At 27.3% G+C, this 25054-nt stretch overlaps 1 protein-coding gene across 2 annotated transcripts in view; it reads left to right on the top strand.

Annotated features, from left to right (window-relative positions):
• The first annotated feature begins 12169 nt into the window (after nucleotides 1-12169).
• LOC136090309 (stimulated by retinoic acid gene 6 protein-like) overlaps nucleotides 12170-25054 on the top strand; it is a 113818-nt gene continuing 100933 nt past the window's right edge. The window contains exons 1-6 of one of the 2 annotated variants that reach the window (XM_065816729.1): nucleotides 12170-12264; nucleotides 21845-22218; nucleotides 22311-22395; nucleotides 22618-22703; nucleotides 23293-23453; nucleotides 23568-23688. In XM_065816729.1, coding sequence (XP_065672801.1) covers nucleotides 21947-22218; nucleotides 22311-22395; nucleotides 22618-22703; nucleotides 23293-23453; nucleotides 23568-23688 — 725 coding nt within the window. In that variant the 5' untranslated portion in view covers nucleotides 12170-12264; nucleotides 21845-21946. Of the gene's footprint in view, nucleotides 12265-17988; nucleotides 18269-21844; nucleotides 22219-22310; nucleotides 22396-22617; nucleotides 22704-23292; nucleotides 23454-23567; nucleotides 23689-25054 lie in introns of those variants that run through there. The other variant, XM_065816728.1, reaches the window with a different exon arrangement.

The raw sequence follows: 25054 nt of genomic DNA, 5'->3' as shown, positions 1-25054 counted from the left end.
CGAGGGAAATGGCATGTTTCTACCTTGGTATGAGTAAACATTGAATTTTTTATTATATTTCATAGTATACATTAGCTTCATTTAAAATTTAACTCAGCTACACCTTTTTATTAGTTTATGTATTGCTACAGTACATTCATGAAAAATAGTTCTACCAAAACTGAGTTACTAATTGATTTTCATGGTTGCGTTTAGACGCTTTTGCAGAAAAATTGATTGAGACTGGCATTATGACTGAAGCAGTACAAAAGGGGACAGGAGTTTGGTCTGGAAATATTGATACATGCAGAATATTTAATCACGGCGAAACACCACAGCTCATCAATTTTGGTGTTGATGGTACTCCTGCTGGTCTTGTTTTTGCTGCAAAAGGAGAAACATGTTGAAAAATGATCAGAGAGAACCGTGAATGCGTCACCATACAACCTCTAGTATCATTTTCAGGTAGTTATTGCCTTATCACTTTTTTGATAAATATTTATAATATGGATTGAATAGGTGATATGTATTATCTTACTTTGTAATTGTAGGAGACCTTTGTGTTTGTCAAGTACTTTTTGGTACCGTTGGAATAACTAATCAAATGGCTCCAAAGGAAGCTGTGGTATATATTCCGCATCTTCTGATAACAACTTGCAACCATGGTGTATCTGATCACAATTCGTTATTAGAAAAAAAGTTTGATGAATATCTTACTGAAAAAAAAGTGGCACGACCAGTAGTTTTGCTTTCTGATGGGCATTGTTCACGCTTTAATTTTGATGTCTTAAACTTTTTACAATTAAAAAACATACGTATGTTCTTAACTCCACCAGATACCACTGGTGTGACACAGCTTTTAGACTAACTCAACAAAAAACTTTATCATGAGTATCGTGATATAAAAAAAAACATTTTTACTGATTTCAATTCACTAAATAAAGAAGCTTTTATGATGATTTTAGGACGTATTTGGAACAACTGGGGCCCAAGAAAATTTATAATCAAAGCTGCAAAACGTGTAGGAGTAACTTCCACACCATTAAACGTCAATGACATGCAACAGGACAAGTTTGCACGAGCTGCTTTATGTATTGATTTTCCAAAAAGTGTTACATCCAGTACAACAACTCCTGAAAGATATACTATTAAATCTCCTGATAAAAGAAAAAATTCAGCTCAGTATTGGAAAGAAAAGTTTGAGCGTTCTCAAGAGCTTATTCAAGAGCTGAGCAAAAAAAGCATTCAACTTGAAGAAATTCCTGGCTTACTGACAGTACAGAAAGTTAAGCCGAAAGTTTCCAAACTTACTACAAGGGTTACGCAGATTCACGGATCAATGAAAGGAAAAAATGTGTTGGACTTAGTGAAGGTATAATAAAAATCAAGAAATAAAAGATAAGGAAGAAAAAAGAAAAACAAAAAGGAGCACTTTTACGGTGTAAAAATGAATGCAACTGTGGAGAAGGTGTGTGCCATGCCATAAAGCTGCAGCAATGCTCTTCTTGCCACAATGTACAAAAATCTGTCTGTGGAAAGTTATCTTGTAAAGTGGATGGAAAAAAACCAATAATGTTTTTAGCTGCTGCATTAACCAACAACTCACTCAAACGTAAGGTTATTGAGCATGAAAGTGATGAAGATACTGGAAGTTAGAAGGATACACCAAGAAAGTGACATTACAATGATAAGGAGATAATTCCATTATTCTTAGTCAATTAGTTGATCAACTTATTAAAGAGTCAATAGTTTCAAAGATGTAAAAACACTTTTAAATTGTCTTAAAGACTATTAGAGCAACATTTCAATTTTTCAACATTTCAGTTTATTAACATTTCAATTTTTTTTTATACAAATAACTAGTAAAAAAGTAAATTTACTTGATTGTTAATAGAAAAATAAATGTTAATAGAAAAAAGCAAAACTCCATTTTAGTATTGAGTTTTTGATCGATGTATATATATTTTTTAGTAAGGGACCCCAAAGACCACACAGAAACACTACTTTGGTTAAGATAAAATATTTTAGCAACTGTCTTTTTCATTTATTTTCTTTTGTTTTTTTTGTAGAAGTATGACTTAAATGTTTACAAAAAACACTATTTTGCAAACTTAAATGAAAATTTCAAGTATTTATGGAATATAATGTCAAAATGTTATAAAATTAAAAAAAAAAATTTTTATTGTTTTTAGTATAATTTATGCTAATTTGGTTATTTTTAACAGTTTCATTTCAAAAAACTATCTTGTCAAATAAAAAAATCTATTTTGCTGCTTGATAAGGCTATATCTATGAGTTACACGTACTAATGTGAGCGTGTGGCTTTTGGGGTTCATGAGTTTTTGGGGCCCGTCTACCTGTAGAACAAAATCGCCTACTTTTGCTGAAGTGAAGACGGTTTTAATAAAAAACTATGGATGCGCGCAGAAATTGTTTAATAACCAAAATTTCAGCAAATTTTCATTCAAACTAATATACTGATATGTTAGCTAAATCAAAATCATTTATTTACAAACTGAGATATGCAAATGCCATTTGACCTATATTGTTTAAGGGAATGTCACCCCACGCCCCCCTGCCCCATTTTATCAAACAATAAAAAAGCATAAATTTAACACAAAAAAAAATTTTTTTGGTCAACAGTTGTTGCATTAACCCTAAAATAAACAAGAAAAAGGATTTGCGCTGGCCAATTTTTAGCAAAAAGTAATTAAAAAAAAGCCAAGTAAAACTTTGGTAACACATTTATAAAAGGTGTGTGTTTTAAACGGAACAGATTTGTAAAAAAAAGTCCTGGGTCTGAAGATCTGTTCGCCTAAAATTGTGTCAAAAAAAATAATTTTTTGAAAAAATGAACCAGCCATACTGGCATTTTCCTTAATATATAATAAATCTTTTCCGTTGAACAGCTCTTATTAGAAGAAGATATGGCAAAAATTTCAGACAAAAAGCTCAAGTGGTTCTTTAGTAATTGCGGCCGGCAGACTGAATAACCTCAAACTGAAAAAGCACGCAAAAAGTAAATTTAAAAATCTACAAATATACCAAACACTACACATAAAAATCTAGTTGAAATTTGAAACCGCGTTTTTCATATGTTATGTCTTCTTTTTCTTAAGTTTTGTCAACTTTCTGCATTTTTTTCGTTCTTAATTTTTGACGATGTAATTTATTATGCAGTCTTCCTCGATAAATCCACCATTTAATGCGGATTTTGTTAATATTATTCAAACCATTTATTGTATAAAACCTGGAATTATGTTAGATTTTCATAAATTAGGATTGATGATTTCATTCCAATATTAAAATTAGCCACTGCATCATATCGACCAAACTTTAGCACTGTCAAAGTGACAAGTTTGACAAAAAAAGGCACCATTTAATGAGGAAAATCCCCTACGCTGCCATGTGCCATCACATGGTACACCAATATTCAAAATCTCATCATTTTCACACTGTTGTCTTAAATCAGCTACAGCATTAGCCATTGTTTCTTGTGCAACTTCCTCTGTAATATTTTCCATTTTCTAATCAAGTTTATCATAGTTTTTTTGCGTCATTGGTTTTGGCGAGTTGCAAATTTTTGAAGCGCAGAATGTCCTATTCCAAGAGTTCGGATTGTATATATCGTTTAAGTGTTTATATCAAAGCTTCCTTTTTTATTGACTAATTTAGAAGTGTAAAAGTCTTTTTGATACTTACATTTTAAACAAACAATTGAAAGTTCACAAGCAAATCCTCGCTTCTTTGATTTTGTTTTCAATTAATGTTTAAGTCATTTGTAAATAAGTTGGGCAGCACAAAACACTTACAGCATCAGACAAAAGAGATCAGTCAATTATTCTGTAACCAGTCACACCTTTGTTTTTAAAATGGGAATTCTCTTCTGGTGATGAGTTGAAAAGAGCTTTAACTTTGTAATAAAAAGAAATCGACCTATTGGAGATGCCAGTTTCATTATAAACAAAAGATACATTATTAACACTTAAAGAGGGAGAATTTACAATATTTTCAACTTCACTGCCACGAGGCACCTTTACATTAAAAATCTTTCTTCTTTTTACTGCTCGTTTTGTTCTGACTTTAACTCTATCCTCTTTTACCATGATTAAAAACTTAAAAAATAATAACTTTTGGTCAAGAATTTCGAGCTAAAACTGAATTAAAAACGGTTTATTTCATCATATAGTTTTTAAATCTAACAAAAAGCCAAAAAAGCTTTTTATCTTTGAACTTTATCAGAAATTTTTTGCAACAGTAGTTATTTATCGAGGTTCTACTAATAAAGAGTAAAATAACTATTTAAAATCAATATTTTTACTACTTAAAAAAAAAATCAAAATTTCAATATTTAGATAAATTTTTAGATATACCCACTTTAATTTTTGAAATCCTCATTCATTAACATATATAAAGCAGTTCAAAAAGTTTTTTTGATTTTTTGAAAATTTTTGGGGGTTTAAATCCCTTAATTAGAAATTCGAGCGTAATCACTTTTATAAATTAAAAATTAATGTTATTAATAGTGAATGTTAATGTAAGGAAGGAGGCGTGAACTTCCCAGTTAAACACACTTTCGCGATTCTCTATGACAAGACCGTTACGGTCTTCTTGGGACACCTAAAATAAAAAAAAATAAAATAAAAATAAAAAGAATTGAATTCAAGAGAACTTTCTGTATCATGTGATGTCCCTGAAAGAGATATGACGTTAAACGTGCGGTTGAAAATACTTAAAAAATTTTTAAGTTTCTTAAAAATTCTGCATTCTTTTAATGTTAATGTGCGAAACAGAAACTTTAAAATCAAAAGGATCAATATATAAGGTGTTAAATAAGTACATTTGCGTTTTTTCAAAAATGTTTATTTTTTCTTTGAATAGGTTATTTATAAACCTATTCAAAGAAAAAAAAAATTATATTTAGGACTCTTTGTCCTCAAAAAGTCCTAAATATAAATTTTTTAAATCACTTTTCTCTGAAAAAAGCATCCCAATTTTTTTTTTTTCAATATATAGTTCAAAATGATAAAAAATAAAACCAAGCCATCTAAACACTATTTTTATATAATTCATTGCGGTTTAGTGAGACTTGCTTAAAACGTTACCTGAGTCCGTTGAAATGCAACTAACTGTTCCATTTGGCGATAAAAATCCTTATTTTTACCAGGTCTCACCACATGCAACAGGTACATCATAAAAACTATGGTTGATTTTTTTGATAATTCTTATGGATTTTCATATTTCAATATTATTTACAGAAACTATTTAAAAATATAAGAAAATGCACTGATAAAACTTTAAACAGTGCATTTTTTTATTTTTATTTTTTTTTGATTTTTAAACTTATTTTATTTAATTTGATTAAATAAATTTAAAATTAGTCATAGCTGTCCTTTTAATAAAAAGGCAGACTAGGTTTAATCTAGTTAATTAGATTAAGTTGTTTTTTTACGTCTAGATAAATATAATCTTTTTTTTGTCAACATTTTTTTTTACAAGTTTGTTAACGTAAAAGAAATGACTGGAGCAAGCAGAAGACGATGGTCTTATCATCTTTCCCCATTAATTTCAGTTATATTTTACAATTAATATCAATAAAATATAAAATAACCACAAATTATAAGATATTTGTGGCACACATATATAAATAATTATATAGATAAATATATATAAATATGAAAACCCGTATAAATAAAATAGCCAAGTAAATGTGTTTTTATAAATATGAATACAAGTAAATGTATAAACTTTTTAGACATACTTTAATTAAAATATACTTAATTTTATGCATAATCCCAATACTTTTAGATTTTTTTATTTTCTAGTTACTTGATGTACTCTTTCCAACTACTATGCTCATCTAGTATTACTCCAAGAAGTTTCACAGAAAATGCTTTTTTTTATTTTGTTTTGTCAACTAAAGTATCTGGAAGTTTTAATGGTAAAGTGTCTGACTTAGATGGTTTTGTGAAAAGAGTGTATTTGCTTTTTTCAATAATCAAGAAAAGTTTATTGTCCTTCAGCCAATCGCTTAATTCTTCAAGCTCCTGATTTACTTTGTAAAAAATAGTATTAATATTTGAGTGGAAAAGCATAAGATTAAGCTGTGGAAAGCTTGTGTGTTATCTGTAGAAGGAATAAATTTCACTATGATACGAAAAGATAAAAATATTGTCGTTGATATAAATAAGGAAAAGCAAAGGCCCAAATGGATCCCTGGGGAATGTCACAAATAATGATTTCAAGGGAAGTGTAAGTATTATTGTAATATAAGGCTTGTTTTCAATTGTTTAGATAGCAATTAAACCATTTTAAATATTTATACCATATTTATTATGTTTGTATAGAAGGATCTCGCGATCCAATGTATTGAAAGCCTTTGACAAATCGATAAATACTCCAATGTATATTAATTTTTGTCAAACCCATTTAAGATTTCATGAACTAAGGTAAAGTGGGGTAACATTCACACATCTTTAGAAAACAATAATTTTTTTTTAGTTGTGACAAACTAAATTTGGTATGCATTATTTCTACACTTTTACTAGTAATATTGTTGCCATAAACTGTTAAAGAATATAATTAGTTATCTAATGTTATTGATAGAAAATTTTGTTGATAGGGTTCAACTGTCAATGTTACCCCTATCCATATAAGGGTAACATTGACAGTAGTATGTTTATCCTGTAAATGTGTTTATTTTAATTTCTAAAACAACGAGATAATTTTTCACATCTTCAGTTTCTTATGTTTTGTTTTTACCAATATTATGCAACATTGTTAGGTGTGGATTTAAACTTTTTGAGAGTGTCGGTTTTTAGGTCTGTTGACATTTAATATCTTGGTACAGTTTTTTACAGAATAAATCTTTTAATTTAGGGATTGCTTTGTTTGATTCCATTTTATGTAATCGTGAAAGGTTCATCAGATGTAAGCATTCCACTAATTTTTTCTTGATTTTTGGCCAATGGAGTGGCTTAAGAATTCCTGTCAATGTTACCCCAAAACTGAAATATGCGTTTAAAAATAAAAATCCTATAAAAAAATCTTACATGTTTAGTATTTAAAAACAACATCATAAAAACACATGGAAAGTGATATTATAGTATTTTTTTATTTATTTATCTTTTAACTAAAGTTTTTATGCAACAAATAAAACTAGAAATTAGTTTAATTTATGCCCGCCATATTGTGTTGTTATTTATACTTATTATTATGCAGATTAAAATAGTTATGTTTGTTCATTCAACATCTGACTTCAGCATCTGTTAAAATAATTCAAACAATAGTCAACGGGTGACGGGTAAAAACATTTAGTCAAACACATGTCAATGATAGCCACATGTCAAAGTAACCCCGCGTTACCTTAACTTTATTACAGTAAGTTCAGTTGAATGGCCTTTTTTAAATCTGTATTGATTATTAAAAAGAATATTGAGATTTTTGAAGTATGTAAAAAGTTGTTGTACATTCCGCGCTCTAGTTCTATTGAGAAGCATGGAAGTATGGAGATAGGCCTATAGTTTGATAAAGTAGAGTTATCTCCGCTTTTGAATGTCGGAACTACGCGTGCTAATTATAAGTGTTTAGGAAAAACTCAATTTTTTAACAAGAGATTAAAGATATTCAGTAGCGGGTTATTCAATAACAACATAAACTTCTTTAACAACCGGATTGCTTATGTCATCAAGGCCCGGACTCTTTTTTGATTGTATTGTTTTAAATGCATTTCGAAGCTAATTAGAAGGTAAGTCAAACTCATTCATTACTAAGTTCACTTCTTTTAAATATGACTTAAATATTTTTTTACTTTGAGTTAATTTATTAGCTTGTGTCATTCCGATGTTTATAAAATAATTGTTAAAGCTTTCAGCAATGTTTTTTTGATCATTATTAACAATGTTTTTATTATCGGTATTTAAATGGTTTGGCAGAATATTACCTGGGTCAATCTTTTCCTTTCCTTTTACTTTTTTTATAACATCCCATGTTTTTTTTATTATTACCGGTATTATTTTGAAAAGATTAGAATAATAATTTTTTAAGCTTGTTTCTTAAGTTTTTCAAAAAGTTATAATTTATAACTTTTGTATTTTTTTTTTCATTTGTGAAGGTTTTTTTTTAAAATATTTTTTGCAGAGTTTTTGTTTTTTCTTTAAAGAATTAATAAGGCCTTGTGAAACCCTTGCACTTTGTAATTTTTTAAGCTTGACTCGTTTTTGGAAATGCTTTTTCATATGCATAGCTGAACTCACAGATGAAATGTTTATAAGCTTAATTTGCGTCTTTCTAGTTAATAAGTTGTTCCCAGTTTATTAGCGATAAGAGACTGCGAAAATTTGAATACTGTTTTTATTTATTTCCCTTTTTGTTATATTTGTTACTTTGTTTGGTACCCTGTCAGATTTTTTTTTTTTGCCCATTAAATAAGAAGTAAAAAAGATTGGGAAATAATTACTTACATTGGTTTTTATGATTCCATTTTGAGTATTAAATTTTGAAAAATTGTTTGTAAAGATATTGTCTATGAGTGTTTCAGTTTGATGAGTAACGCGAGTCGGTTTGTTAGTTAATGGTAATACACTATGTTGATGAAGAATATTTAAAAAATGTTTAACTTTATTATCAGTTTTTATGTCTAAAAGGTTTATATAGAAATCCACCATTAAATAAAGTTATTTATTTCTAACAGTTTCTAAATACTATTCTAAATATTTTTCAAACAGTTTTATATTACCACTAGGTAGTCTATATATCGCAGTTAAAAACGTTGTGTACGTTTTTCTTATTATTAATCAGTTCTTAGGTTAACGACTCATTCTGCATTACGATGCATTACGATGGCTAAGATTTTTTGCTTTTTTAAATTGCAGTCTATTGTCGATAAAAAACATATTCCGTCTCCCATTCCTCTACCTCTGGTTTGTTAAATTGGTTTGTACCCTGTCAATTGAAGATTCGAATTATTAGTCTTCATCTTGACACAAAGTTTCTATAAGAAAGATTACTTTTAATAAAGTTAATGACGTAAATGATGGTTGCATTGAGCCGATATAACGAGATACTTCCTCAACATTACTGAAACGAGACTCAACTGCAATATCCTCAAAAAAGACTTATATTGGAATCATTATTTTTATTCAAAAGTAGTGAATTTTTTTTATCAAAAACTCAAAACTTTTTGTTTTAATTATTTTATCAGTCATTTTTGTTGTTAAATTTCTATATCTCTTTTATGAAAATGAATACAAATATTTTTAATTAATTATATCTTTCTTGGTAGGTGCGTTTTTTAGTTAATTTTATCGTACCTTATTACGACGTTTACTCCCTTTTCCCTTTTTTGCTTTGCCTCTATAAACAATTTCTTCCTTATAATTGCTGTCTCTCGAGAATAATCTTCATTGATGTACATATTTATTCTATTTAGATGTTTATTCTATAATGAGCTTCTTATAAATTTTTAACTAATTTATAATCTAAATAGTTTATTATTATTTATTTATATAATTTGTTAAACTATATACATAGTATTAAATATTTAGCAATCATTTTTATGAATAAATTTTTTTCGTTTTAAGAAATAAATTAAGCCGGGAAAGCATAATAATAAATATTAATAAATATTAAACTCAGGGGCGCTCGTTGCGTTTGTTTTAAGTACTCGATATATTTAAGGCGATTTTAAAATATTATAGCGTTTATATGATTTTTTACTGACTACGACATCTGTGAATTATGAATAGACGAAAAAAATTAAAAATTAAAAATTTTGCCCTAGCATAAAATAAAAATGTTGTAAAATGTCATAAAATGTCATAAAATTGAAAAAAACCCAGACCGAAGATTCTTTTTTTTTTTTTTTAAATTAAAAAAATCTTAAAATCACTATTGCTTGCCAAAGTTGAATAAGATTTTAAACAAACAAATTTTTTAGGTGAAATGAACATCATAGTTTAATAATATGATCTGTTCTGATAGTTTAGGCGATTTTTTCTTAATTACAAGCTTTCAATCAATTTTCATAAAAAATGTTACAATTCTCTTTTACAAGGAATTTTAACATTTTTTATGAAAATTGATTGAAATGTTGTGTCTTGACACTTACGTATTTAATTAATTTATACTAGAACAGATTAATGCTAGGATCTTTAGTAAATTAAGGGACTTAATTTTAATAAAAATTTTAATTAAAATTAAGCTCGTTGAGCTGTTGAGCAGAACTGATCTAAAAACTCTATGACTTGTCAACTGAGACTATTAGTTTAATTAAGACATTAATCATGAAGTATACGAGTATTTTATTCTTATATGTTTAAAAAGTTTATATTAAAAAAAATTAAACCCAGTAATATTTTTTTAAATATAATATAAAAGATAATATTATTATCATCTTTTATCATTGACCTATTGTATAATAAACTCTCAGAACTTTTGCTTACTGTTTAAACCTTTTAAAAACATTCCTAATGCTACTTCTCTAAATTTCACCACACAATGATTAATATACCTGCTGCGCAGTTTATTACTTTGTTTTAATTTATTCAATTTTTATATTAAATGGTCTAGTTTAATCATCTCGAATATATTAAACACAATGTCTGACAGAGTTGCAGTTAACTTTCTTACCATTACCAAAATAATTAATTAATACCATTTTTTTTTTCTTTATACCATAACACTCCTTTACAATACATAAAATATAAATAAAAGATAAATGGAAGAACTTTAAGGAGATCATATAGATCTTTACACAAAGACCTTTATAATTTACAGTTTCAATAGTATTTAAATAGTATAATTTTACAATTTTCGTGAAGTTATATCCATTAAAGTTAAGTACATTAACAAATTTAAAATACCTGACAGATTTAAGTATTAAATGTTTTTTATTTTATACCTTATTCCACATTTTTTTTCATACATCTATTTTTCTGCCGCGTTTTCTACATTATCTGATCACTGGAACATGCTCCAGTTTACAACACTGCAGCCACTATCATTTTGTAATGCAATTGCTATGAAACAAACGAGTGTGCTCGCACTATTTCGAAAAATTTCTTAACGGATGACGAAGTTTTATGTATTAAATGTAAAAAGCAAGTTTTGATTATTTCACTCGTATCCAGGTAATAAAAAATATTTTAGAAACAAATTTATAAAGTTACCAGTTTCAAATCTAATCTTGCTGCATTATTTTTCAGAAAAACTGATTTATTTTTGCAAAAAAGCTGTTACGGTATACTTTAAAACCAACTTTATGTTCCATCGATGATCAGTTTATTGAAATGACTTCTGTTTGTTTTAGTGCAGTTGTTTGACAATATAAGAAATGTTTCTCCCCTTCTATAACCGCGACACTCAAGGAAGTGACAGCTAATGTAAGACTTCACAATATAGATAGTGAAGAGTTAATTTGTATGTTTAGAGATGCTAAAGAACGAAGGCCGAAAGCAACAATTTGATATATATTAAGAAAATTAAGATCAAAAAAGAATAGAAGTATATTTATATAATAGAAATAATTATAGGAGTATATTTAGAAAATCTAAATAATCTTTTAATTTTTTATTTTTTTTCAATAGTTTTATCTAAATAGTCTTTCTTTTTTTTATGTCTATCAAAGCTTTTGCTCACCTTTACATTGTGTCTGCCGTTCAAAATAACTTATTTAGTTGCTTTCGAAAAACGAGTTAATTAAAATTTTTATTTCAAAAATTTTTTTTTTTAAATTTTTTTTCCCAGCTTAATACGCTTAAACCCGTCTATTTACATGAGAAAATACTCAGAAGCACCTTATAATGTTATAACTTTTTTTTTTTACAATGACTTAAAATATACTTATCTTTTAAATTAGTAGAAGGACTTCTAGAAGATTATGATATATCACAAAGCTCTGTACAAATTTTAGCTTTTAGTAATAAATAAATAATATAGTTTTAAACTTTTTTGTAGTGATATACACTACAGTTAAATACTTTGACAAGTTTAAAATAAATTTAAAGATATTAATAACAATAACTGTTAGAAATAAATAAAGATGTTTTCCAGTGAAAAAATAATTTCATTTAACATTTGATTGAACAAACTATAAGTCAAATAAATAGAAAGTTGATCATATTTGTTTCGACAAAAAGAGGCATTAAGATAGTTATCAGTGCGTGAATCATATTTATCTTTAGATATTATTATTCAAATATTTTGAAATGCAAAAGGAGATTTTCTTTACATTCAAACATAAAACATAAAATGATATAAACGTTTTTAATTGGTAAATAGTGAAAGGTTAGTGACTTCTTTAAGAAATTTTACTACTTTTACTACTTCATTTTTCAAAAAAAAATTTGAAAAAAGTTACAGAAAATTCCCTAGCAACCTTTGTAAACAACGTGCTGCTATGGAATCTAGTACGGCCGTGTTGCTGTGAAATCTAGTGCGGCTGTGGCGTAGTGGTTAGAGCGCTTGCTTTATAAGCAGGAGATTTAGGTTCGAAACGAGCTCTGGACATATCTTCGTGTCACGGTGAGGAAGGAGGCGAGGGCTTCCTAGATAAATGCACATCCGTGGTGCTCTCTAACAAGACCGTTAGGTCTTCTTCGGGCACCTAAAAAAAAAAAAAAAAAAAAAAAAATCTAGAAACAATAGTGCTTATTTAAAGTTGTTATTTATACATTTTTGAAGAAGTTTATAAAACTTTTTACTTGATGTCTAAGTAAACTTTTAAGAAGCAAAAAAACTTTAAAATTTTAAGTTTTTTGGTTATAGACCTGTATACGTCCACCTTAAAGTGCGTAAAACGGTTTTTTAAAATTCATTGCGCAAGATGCGTTTTTCTGATTATGATAAAGAGATTCAAGCTTGGTTTGATAGTGCTCCCCCTTACGGTATTTTAGTAGTTGATGTGGCAGTCGATAATGGAATAGGATAATTGTGCTAAATGTTGTTTGTTCAAAATGTTTCCAGCTTTTTATATAATACCGATAGATTTAGCAACATTTTATAAAACTCTATCTAGGTGAACTCTTTAAGATTATTTAGATATAACTTATATAGATATTTACTCCAGAAATTTTTTTTTCTCCTCTTAATGATTACATTGTTGATAAAAAGATCAGGCATCAGAGTTGACAGTCTTCGTTTTTTTAAGCGTGGGTAGATAAATGTCCATTTAGTTTTATCAGTACTTAAAGAATTAGACTTTTTGAAAATCGTTTGTCATGTTATTGAAAAATACGTTTATATTTTTATGAATTATGAACAAGTTTTTGTCATCTGCAAAAATTATAATTGTTAAGTTTGAAATTTTGTTAAGATCACTTTCACTTTCACTTTTGTTAAGATGTATATTTAAAAAAATGTAGTCTAAAAATCGATCCTTGCTGCACATCACTTGTTATATTCAAAAATATTTGAGAGACGGAATTTTCTTTGTAAATATTCTGTTTGGGATTAGTTAAATAGCTTTTGGACCAACTTAAGGGGTTATTTTTTATACCATAAGAGACGAGTTTTTTAAAAAAGATATCATAATTGACTATATAAAAAACCTTGGACAGCTCTATAAACACTACTCATGTAAATTAAGAGCTTCTAAAAGATTTAGAGATGTTACGTGTAAGTAAGAGAATGGAATGTTCTGTTGAAAATGTTTGTTTGAACCGAAATTGATTTTCATTTAGCAGTTTATTGTCCATACGATATGTGTTGACCCGGATAATCAATATTATCATTAAATTTTTGAGAAAAATGGAAGAATTGAAAATAACCAACAGTTATTTATATTAGTATGATCATTAGTCGTAAAGATAGGAGTTATCTTCGCTATTTTCAGATGATCTGGAAATAATCCTTTATTAATAGATGCACTAAATATTTTATTGAGAATGTTTTTCATAACATCGTAAGTGTCTATTATGTGTCTATTAATACCGTCTGATCTTATTGCCTTATTTCGTTTTAATGGTTTAAAGACATTTTTAAGTTCATTTTAAGTCAACTCAGTAAAGTTTATGTTTAAATTATTTAGAATTCGTACATCATTTACATATTTATAGTGTATGTATGGGATATTATTAGTATAATTTTATTTTAATGGTTGTAAAAAAAACTATTCAATTCAATTGTAATATTATTTGATTGAATTAATATATAATTTTTCCAATTTTTAATGTATGTGGCAGTAAGGTAGCTTTTGTTCTTACTTCTCAGGTTATTTCTTTTATTATTTGCTAAACGCGCTTTGAATGTTTGTGTTTATAGAGCAAATCAGAAGTTTTTTTTCAATTTTCGCAATGTATTTCGTATAAAGTTTCGTAGGTTTGGAAATTTAGATAATGTTTAAATTTATTTCTTTTTTAGATTTTTTTACCCACAGCTTTTGCTTAATATTTGAAGATTTTTTAAGATCTTTAAAAATCCAAGGAAATAATGCAATTGATTTTTAGAATTATTTCACGTAAGGGAAATTTACATCCTGAGACTTCGTAGAATGTTTAAAAAGAAGTGCTGTAGACAATGCTCTAAGCACCGGCGAATAGTATTTTTTTTTTCTTAATTTTTTTTTATGTGCCCCAAAGAGAACTTGAGGTCTTGACACAGAGCACCGTAGAAAAGCGTTTAACTTGACGGTTCACGCCTCCTTAATTACCGATGGCGCGAAATATATATAGAGCTCCCTTCTAACCCTGAGTCTCTTGCTTCTAAAACAAGTGCTCGAACCACTGCACCACGGCCGCAATCTGAGTGTTTACATTAAACAAGTAGCGAATACTACTATTTGTTCAAATGAAATTTAAAGAATAGTTATAATCTTTTTTTAAATAGTTTTAAAATTTTTATTTATTTATGTGATCTAGATACTAAGTAATATACACAAATAACATAAAAACTAAAAACGAAAACTAATAGTATCACTTAATTAAACGACTTAGACTGTTGTTTTATTTCAGTTGACTGTTGTTTTATTTCAGTTGACTGTTGTTTTATTTCAGTTGACTGTTGTTTTATTTCAGTTGACTGTTGTTTTATTTCAGTTATCTGATTTTTACGTTTAAAGCGACGGATTGTACGCGCGTTCTCACGCAAGTTTCTTCGTGCGGATATAATACCAAAATTGATCTATATGTGTTTCAAACAATAATGTCTTAAAAAATTATACAAATTGCAAATAATGTCCCAAGGAAATTATGTGGCCAATAGCACCAGTGACTTATAGCAACAGCTTAAAAGCGGGTTTTTTGATGATTAGCATGATTGTTAAAATCTTATTATTTATATAAGTATGATCATTAGTCTTAAAGATAGGAGTTATCTTCACTATTTTCAGATAATCTGGAAATAATCCTTGATTAATGGATGCATTAAATATTTTATAAAGAATGTTTATCATAACAACGTAAGTGTCTATTATAAAGTGTCTATTAATACCGTCTGATCTTATTGCCTTATTTCGTTTTAATGGTTTAAAGACATTTTTAAGTTCATTTTAAGTCAACTCAGTAAAGTGTATGTTTAAATTATTTAGAATTTGTACATCATTTACATATTTATCGTTTATGTATGGGATATTATTAGTATAATTTTATTCTAATGGTTGTAAAAAAACTATTCAACTCAATTGTAATATTATTTGATTGACTTAATATATAATTTTTCCAATTTTTAATGTATGTGGCAGTAAGGTAGCTTTTGTTTTTATTTCTCAAGTTATTTCTTTTATTATTGCACGTCGCCTCGAAATTTATACAAAAGATTAACTTTTATGAAAAAAAAAAAGAATTCCACCACCACCCAACTCCACCACACGGTAATTGTAGTTTAGGGTCATTTTCAATGGAATCAGACAGCAGTTTTGCGACTACACCTTATTGCGTTTAAGTTGGCCAATTTTCACCTTAATTTGGCATTTTTTCATTTTAATTTGCCAGTTTTCGCTTTAATTTGTTAAGTGAAAATTGCCAAGTTAAAATAAAAGAATGCCAAATTAAAGTGAAAATCGGCCAACTTAAAAGCAAAAATGTGTAATATTTAAGGGATATTTTCATATTTCTTTCTTAAACTTGTTATATTATATGAATTTCATTCGAATAAATATTAATACTCTCATCAGTTTTTATAAAATCTTTAGTTTCGTTTAAGTAAAAATCAGCGCATTTAAGAAATCAGTTTCATGATGTTAAAATTATAAGTTCTAAAAAAAATTGGATATTTCTTTAGAATCATGTTTATTTGAATCTATTTTACATTTAACAACCCAAAAAATAATAGTATTTAAAAATCATGTAAAATCATTTTATTGTAGATAACCTTAGCATACTTAATTTATTTGACCGTATTTATCGTATTATTAATATATTTGACCATAATTCTTTCGCCTTTAAAAAAAGCGACAAAGTATTTTTTTTTTTTTTTAAAAAAAAACAAAAAAATAAATCTAATTCACTTCCAACTAGGCTGCAAGAAACCACTATAAAGTTGGGAGTGACTAGAAAACAAAGTATAGACTTAAAGAGCAGGGAAACAAATGACAGAAGACTGAAAATTTGCAGGTTGTAAGAGTCAAAAAAACATGACGACGGGGGAGAGAGTCCCAAATGAATTGAAGTGCGGGGAATTTTAGATATATTACGTCTTTTAAGAAAAAGTATTGCATGTATAGAGAAAGTGAAAAAAAAAAAAAACCGTACCTATAGATAGTATTTTTGTCTATGTTCAAATAAATAACAAATACACGCATTTATATTAATTTTTTTTTTGAAAGATTTTAATTACAACCAGATTAAACACTTTACACCAAAGCAAACTTTAACACTAAAAGTATGAAAAAGCCAAAATTTCAAAAAAGTTAAAATTTTCTCGTTTCAAAGAGGATTAGTAAGGGTTTAGAGTATACTATTACTTCTAAGATGTTGTTTTAAATGAGAATGACTTGCATAAAAGTAGTAGTTGGAGTAGTCCTAGACAATCGAACCCTACCCTATTTTTCTTAATTACTGCAATACCTAACTATCCTTTTCAAAAACTTGCGTCTTCTAATACATAAAAAAAAATTCATTCGCTCATAAGTTATTTCAAAATACATCATCAGATATTAAATTTCATCAAAATTATGTTTAATATTATGGCCATTTTAAGTTAGGAACTCTCTCTCTATCCCTCAGCGAAAGTAAAGATAATTTTAATTTGTATTTTCTTTTTTATAAACATTTAAAACAAAAAAAAAAAAAAAAAAATTACAAAATTGAAATTTTTTATAAAATGTTAATTTTCCAATGAGCTAGTTTGATGTAAACTTAAGTAAATAATGCCCCATTATCTTGATCACCAAAATGTTATGCCTATGCTCCTCTATTTAAAATATTTTGTATTTAAAATTTATTTATTTTGTTTTTTGTTTGAATACTAAAAAATACTTAAATACTAAAACAAATAAAAAAATTTGTATTACTTTTTCCTTGTATAAAAAAAAAAAAAAAAATCATAATGCAAATAATCTACAATTACTAATAATTAATAAATGTTTAGACGTTGTTAATAATTAGCAACATCTAGACATTAACAATTATTGTTAATTAATGAAATAACATCCCATTCTTTTTCAAATGATTTTTTTTTTATCACAAAATGTACTAAAAGGTAAGGTACAGTAAGCTCTTAAGTCGGTTAAGTCCGCACATCAGTTAAGTCCGCTTTATTTTTAGCAAAAAGCATGGATCTTACTGAACTTTATACGTTAATTTTTTTAGAAGTTATTGAAAGCCATACTGAACTTTATTACATACATGCTTTAATTACATTTCATAATTTCTTTTATTTACGTTAAAGTAATGTTTGTTTTGCGCGGACAAAGTCATAAACAAACAAAAAAATAATTAAAGACAGCAAGTTGATAAAATGTTGTAAAATTGAAATCTATCTTCCGCATTTCCTGTGGAGTCCGCATTGCCACAGTTGGATCAATGTTCGGACTTAAGCTTTTGAGCCAACTGTAGCGGCTAAAAACCATGTTACAGAGGTACTTAGCCGTTTGTTTATGTAAAGGAGCACGTGGAGAACGTGATACATAATCTATCAAAAATTTGTCAAAAATAAAGCAAAAAGAGTATTCAAAAAGTGGTAATATATAAAATATACATTAGTGCAATTACTTAAAAATCATTGTACTATAAATAATCAAAAAATGAAAAGGGCAAGAAAAAGTGAAGTTTTTTTTAATGAAAGAACAAGAAAAAGAATTGATGGTTGTGCTAGCTAATGTTGCTAATTTTCATGTTAAACACTATGTCAAAAGGTAGTTTCACTTAAAAAAAAAAGTAAATAATATGAAAATGCATAAACTGTTGTATATCAAATATTTTAATAGTATGTATAAATATTTTTTACAAATAAATTAAGTTAATTATAGCATTATTATAATGAAACAGTTAATTTAATTTTTTATTCAATAAATTATTTTACTATTAAAAGAGTGCCCAAAAACATTTCTTACACCGAAAAGAATTTGTATCTAGCCATTTAAAAGATTCTGACTTGAAGGGTTTTTCAGAGATTTTGTTTTTCATTTATATAAATAACTTGATTTATTGATTTCTGCAGTATATAATTTACTAATGATACCAGTTTCCTATATTAACTATATATAACCAATCAATAAAAATTTATAATTATGTTAATTAAATTAATAATTATGTTAATCATAATCTTGACAAATTAGTTGGCTAAATGCCAACAAAATTCCTGTTATAATTTTAAAAAATCATCTCTAAAACTCTCTAATTCTCTCTAAAGTATTTAGTAAGTGCTTCACTGAGTCTTGTTTTCATGTCTGATTAAAAATGGCATCTGTAATTTCAATTGTCATAAACTCCATAGAATATTCTGACCCCTCCAATTATCGTTTGATTAGTCTTCTTTCTGTTAATAGCAAGGTCTTTCAGACTTTGATTAATAAAATTCTAATATCCCATCTTAATTCAAATAACTTACTGTCAGACAATCAGTATGGTTTTAAATCTTCTTGCTCTACGGCTGACTTGCTTACTGTTGTGACTGAAAGATTTTATCATGCATTAGATGGAGGTAGAGATGCTAATGCTATTTCTCCTGAGATATCTAGAGTTTTTGAAAAAGTTTAGCATACTGGTTTTCTCCATAAGCTTGCTTCATATGGTGTATCTGGGTAAGTTTTTGAGATTATTATATCTTTTCTTTCAAACTGCTTTATTAAAGTCATCCTCAAAGGCCAACTTTCTTTTTTATTTCCAGTAACTTATGAGGTACCATCTGATCTCACTTCTCTAACAGATTGGGACTTGCACTGGCTTGTGAATTTTAACTCCAACAAAACTCAGTTATTTACTGCAAACTTGAAACTTGCAAAATTGAAATACTGTCGACATTCCTATATTTATGAATGGCAACCCTCTCACTGAATCCTCTTTTTTACGTCTTCTTTTATTATTATTCACTACTGACCTTTTATGGAAGCCATATATGCAATTGATTGCTAATTTGGCATCTGCTAGGGTTGCTTCTCTTTACCATTCTTGCCATTTTCTTACTCCTGATTCCATTCTCTATCTACAAATCTCTAATTTGTCCTTGTCTTCACTTCCATGGACAAATAAGAGATTTGTAGCTTCTTTTTTTTTGCAAGCTTGGCAGATGAAGTTCAACTAGGTTCAACTAGGTTCAACTAAGTTTACAATGTGTTTTTAGACCTTGTCTAGAATAGTAAGTGACCGGGGCCCTGTCCCCAGCTGAAAATGAGACTTTTTACAAACCCAGTTCTGGTCCCAGCCCCAGCAAAATTATAAGATTTAGCAGGGGTTGATAGCCAGGGCATGAAAAAAAATTTATAATACTTATAATTTATAATACTTAAAATTTATAATATAGATATTTATTATATAGAAACAAACACTCATGACTACTTAATATATAACAGTCTTCATCCATTTCACATTCTTATAAATTAGTAAAAAGATTAACTGTTTTCACATCTAATTACATTATCAAAAAAATTACGCTCGAACTAAAGTTGTGGCTGAAAGATTGTAATTACCCTAATAGCATTTCATAATGCTATTGAGGTAATTAATCTTTAAGGGTATTATGGTAAAGTAAAAGCATTTTATAAAATATTTTATGCAAAATTGCAAGGAACAGCACCATGTGTTATAGAAATCCTAAATGTCAACCTTATGTTACTGAAGCAAACCTTTTGCTTAAAGTTTCTTCTAATTAAATAGTTAAAAATATTTTTTATAATATTCATCCAGGCTTTTAAATAACCTTTTAAGTAACCTAACAAAAAATTGGAGTATTAAAATGCAAAGATGTTCGATGCAAAATTTGCAAACTCTATCTGCAAGAAGTAGATGAGTTTGATCTAACAGCACTATATGGAAAGTAAAAAGTTATATCACTTGCAACAGTAAAAAATGTAATTTATTACATTAAATGTTTCTTATGTAATAAACAAGCCACATATACTGGTAAAACTAATAATTTAAGACTACGCATAAACAGACATATTTCTAGCTGCAGAACCGGCCTATCCACTGATAGATTTGACAACCATGTATGTTCCTGTTAACATGCCATCAATATTATTTTTCAAAAATTTGCTAACTTTTTGTCTTTATTCAATTTAACAACGAGAACTTTTTATTTGCATTTGCGCAATCAAAAGTATGATGCATTTAGTTGAAATTTCCTATATTTAATTAAAAATTTATGTAATACAATAGTTGCTCAAGGCAGTTATGTGTAGTTTACATTTTTTTGTACATAATAATTTTGCAACAATAACAAAAACAGTACTATTGATGATGCTTTAAAAGGCTTCTAATAAAGTGCAATAAATTAAAAAGTAAATTTTTGAATTAGTGTATTTTTTGAATTTATTTTATTTAAAACATTTGAAGGCAATAAGATTTATTTTTTTATTAAAATAAGGAACAAAAAATTAAAAAAATAAAATGAAGCAAAAACACAAACTTTATTTAATAAATAATTTAAAATAAATTTAAATAATTTAAAGTTTTCACAGAAATATTTATTTTGGTATTTGTTATGCAAAATTTTATCGCAAATTCAATTAGTAATTTTATAGCGCTTAACTAAATCAAATCAAATTTTGAAACAGAATAAAACAAAAAAACTCAGAAAAAAAATCCCAAAAATTGTGAAATCGTAAAATAGTAAATATAAAATATTTCAAGAGTAAAAAAAATGGTCAAAAAAATTTTAGCTGATGCAAACTTTTCAAAGAATTATTTCTTTAATTTCTTTAAGAAAATTTCTTTAAGAATTAGCAAAAGATGATTAGAATAAACAAAAAGACAGAAAAGCAAAGTGTTACCATTCATTAATATTTAAACCATTTGGTGATTAATGACTGAATTTTGTTTGTGTTAAAGTTCACCAGCCGCTGCGAGCACTATGCAAATCTGTCATATAAACAGAGATTATATTCAAGATCTCGAGTTGTCAAAAAATAATTGTTTTTTATCAAGTAAAATTTGATCAGTAATCTGCTGATAAAATAAATATTTGCGTTATTAATTTTGAGAAATTTAACCAATTATTGCATTAGAGAAGCCCAAAGTGTATACAGAATACGATCTTTTTTGTTGTTTTTTATCTTATATTTTCATAGCAAATACTTTAAAAAATAAATTATTCATAAATAATTTAAAAAAATTCCTATAACCTATAACCTTAAATTTCTATTTTTCTATAACCTATAAACTGTTTATATTAAACTAATTATGCCAAAAAAGTTTTTTTGCATTTTTTGTTAAATAACTTTAGATTTTTTAAATATAGATTTTCAATTTAAGAAAGTATAATTTTATTCTAGTTTTTGCATTATCAAGATCTCCATGCAATACAGCATTTGTTGAGATGCTGCTTTAGACAATAATATAATATACAACATAAATAAAGTACATACAAGTTTGAAATGGTTATGAATCAAAAAAGAATATCTTCTATTGCATCAACTCTAATAAAGCATGGTTGCTTGAGTAAAAGTAATGAGCCAAGTCAACTATTGAACTATGTAAATTCCATCAATAGTACTGAAGTTCAAAATATTGCTACAGCAACTGGGATTGCAAGTAAAGAAGTTTTTGATTTCTTCAACACAACACACCCCTGTATTATAAATAGAGCCACTATATTCGATCATACGGTTGCATCAAATGAAATCACAGAAAAAATTTTCTCCTCATGGTAAATATTTTTTAAGATTAATGTTTCAATTAAAAAGTTCTATTTTTAAAACATTTTTATTTTTAAAATAACAATGTAAATTTTTCTTTCAGTTTCTACATTGATGATGAACCAAGTTTTAATTGTAATATAGACGGGTGGAATTCTAATCCCATTACATTTATATGTTCATTAGCTGTAAGATTTTTTTGTATTTATTATAAATCTTAACCTAATATACATAGCTTTGAAAAACTTGATCTATAAAAACACCAAAAAGTTTAAATTATTGAATCGAATGTGCTTGTCAATTTCTTAAAATCATTCCAATCATATTCTAAATCATGTCTCTGAATGATTTAAAGAAGTTATAATATTTTTGTTTTGTGAATTACTTGAAAACATTTTTTTTTTGTTTAGTATATCTTTGTGATTATTATGATGTTTTTTACAAAAAGAAAGTTTTTAGCAACAACATTATGTTGGGGTCGACCTGGTTGCCTCGTGTAAGTTTTTATTTTCATATATTAACTTGTTTTAATGTTTAAACTGTTAACTTGAGTAACTTTTGACATATTGCAACTTAAAACAAAAATTAAAGATTTTATTTAGATTAATATATCTATGTGACTAAATATAGTTAACTGTAACATTATTTTTATATTTGCTAGTATACTAGTAAATGTATAAGATATATACTATTAATTGTATATGTATCTGAGCTAAATGTTAAATTTTTATCCAAAGTTGCTTTATGTCTAAAGTAACAGCAGTTTAAAATTTATAATTAAATTAATAATTATATTACATTTATTTGGATTAAGATTGAAATTTATCAAAAACAAGTTTTAACTGAAGTTCTTATTTTATTTAGAATGTTAGTTAAACCAACTTATTTGATTTACACCAAAAAATATTGTAATTACTTTTATGCAATGCATTTTTTCAACTTTAATGTGTAACTATTGTTAAAATTAAATGGAAATTTAAAAAAAAAACAATACTATTTCTGATTATTTTTTCGTTTCTGCTTCTTGTTATCTGCAACTTTTAATATTATATTAATGAACTTTTTAAGATCATTTTTTATTAAAGTCCTGTTAACATGCTTGACTCTTATGAGAATCGCTTTGGTTATGCTTTGTCATTTGGTTTAACAGTATCATCATGTTATTCAGTTATTTTTTCTGAGCATTCTGATGTTGTTGGAGAAAGTATGGCCCGGAAATTGTCTTTATTTCCAAGTTATCTTTCAGGTACTTAAAAGATATATTTTAGGGATATAAAACTTATCTTTCAGGTATTTAAATATAATTTTGTAAAATTGTATTTACAAATTTATATTTTAACAACAGCTCTTGATATTTTAGTCTTTGTAAAGATGGTTTTATCGGCTGTAATATCTGTATCAGGAGCACCATTTCTGATTTGTCAGAGCTTAGATAACCAACTTGTTGGTGGTTTAATTGGACTGTGTATGTCTTTGGTTTGGTGAGTTTTTTAATATTTTTTTATTTAAAAAAACTTTATTCACTTTTAATGCAATTTTATCCCCATAGGTATACTGGAGATAAATTTTTCAGTAAAGCTCAAGCATCTGCCACAACATTGTAAAGTTGCATCCTTTTTTTTTCTTCTAAATACCATTACTACAAATAACCAATATTGGTGCTCAAATAAGCTTTCATCTCTTGCTCCACGTAAAAAAACATAATCTCTTGCTACTTCTGAATTTGTAAATGTGCATCCTGTTACTATTTCTTTATAATCAAAAAACTTTATTCAACTAGTTTTTTTCTATTTATATTAGTGCTCAACATGAACAATGAACATCAATGCTTTGAAATCTCACCCCCTCATTCTATTTTGTTGACTCATAGTTTACAGCTTTTCAATTCATTTGTCATCTGTTTTCTTAAAAATTGCTAGCTTGTAGAGTGGTTGTATGCAGCTTTGTTAAAAGTGGATATGTTTAATAAGTATATGCCTAGAGTTGTGTTTACATTTAGGTACTTGTGAAAGTACTATTATATTATATTGTGTATTGCTCTATTGCTTTATATTCTAATTAAAATGTTCAAGCTAATACAAAATTTTGCCACATGTTTTTTCAATGAACAAGCATAACTTTGACAACAAAGTCAACAACATTCAAAAAAGGTAAAGGGCATTCAAATTACCAACAACATAAAGTATAAATATATATAAATCAAGCCAAAATTGCCACTGCCTAGGCCAAATATGTCCTAAGAATCTTTTAACACACCTTTATTAGCAGAGATACCAAAATATGGAAAAAAACTTTACACCATCTATATACGCCCACATCTCAAGTTGGCAGTTACCACCTTGTGCTTTAACCTTAAAAAAACAAAAAGCAAATCTTCGACTACAAGATAAGGTGCATCAAACTTTGACTTGCCTCACTACTTGAAAGGCATTTACATAGCGACCTCATCCAAAATCAAGAACAACATCCACTCAGTTAGCTGGTATATTGCTCCACTTAACATCCCACTAAGCTATGATCATTGCTGTTGCTTTCATTGTGAAATGGACTTTCATCGAAAAGATTTTTTTTATCAAAAATTGTTTTAAAATTTAGGAATTGCCTAAATCTTGTCTGATTGCAAATTTTAAACGCGTCACTATCTTGAGTTTAAATAAAATTTAATCTTTTTAAAAATACATTTTATGAAGGACTACAAACACTACAATATTGGTGCTCAAATAAGCTTTCATCTCTTGCTCCACGTAAAAAAACATAATCTCTTGCTACTTCTGAATTTATCTGAATTTTATGAAGGAAGAAAGAAAGAAAGAGAAAGAAGGCTTTACTGATGCATATTGTTGTTAC

The sequence above is a fragment of the Hydra vulgaris genome, chromosome 13, assembly GCF_038396675.1.
Source record: "Hydra vulgaris chromosome 13, alternate assembly HydraT2T_AEP".
Taxonomy (NCBI): Eukaryota; Metazoa; Cnidaria; class Hydrozoa; order Anthoathecata; family Hydridae; genus Hydra; species Hydra vulgaris.
This window is presented reverse-complemented; position numbering and strand designations above follow the sequence as displayed.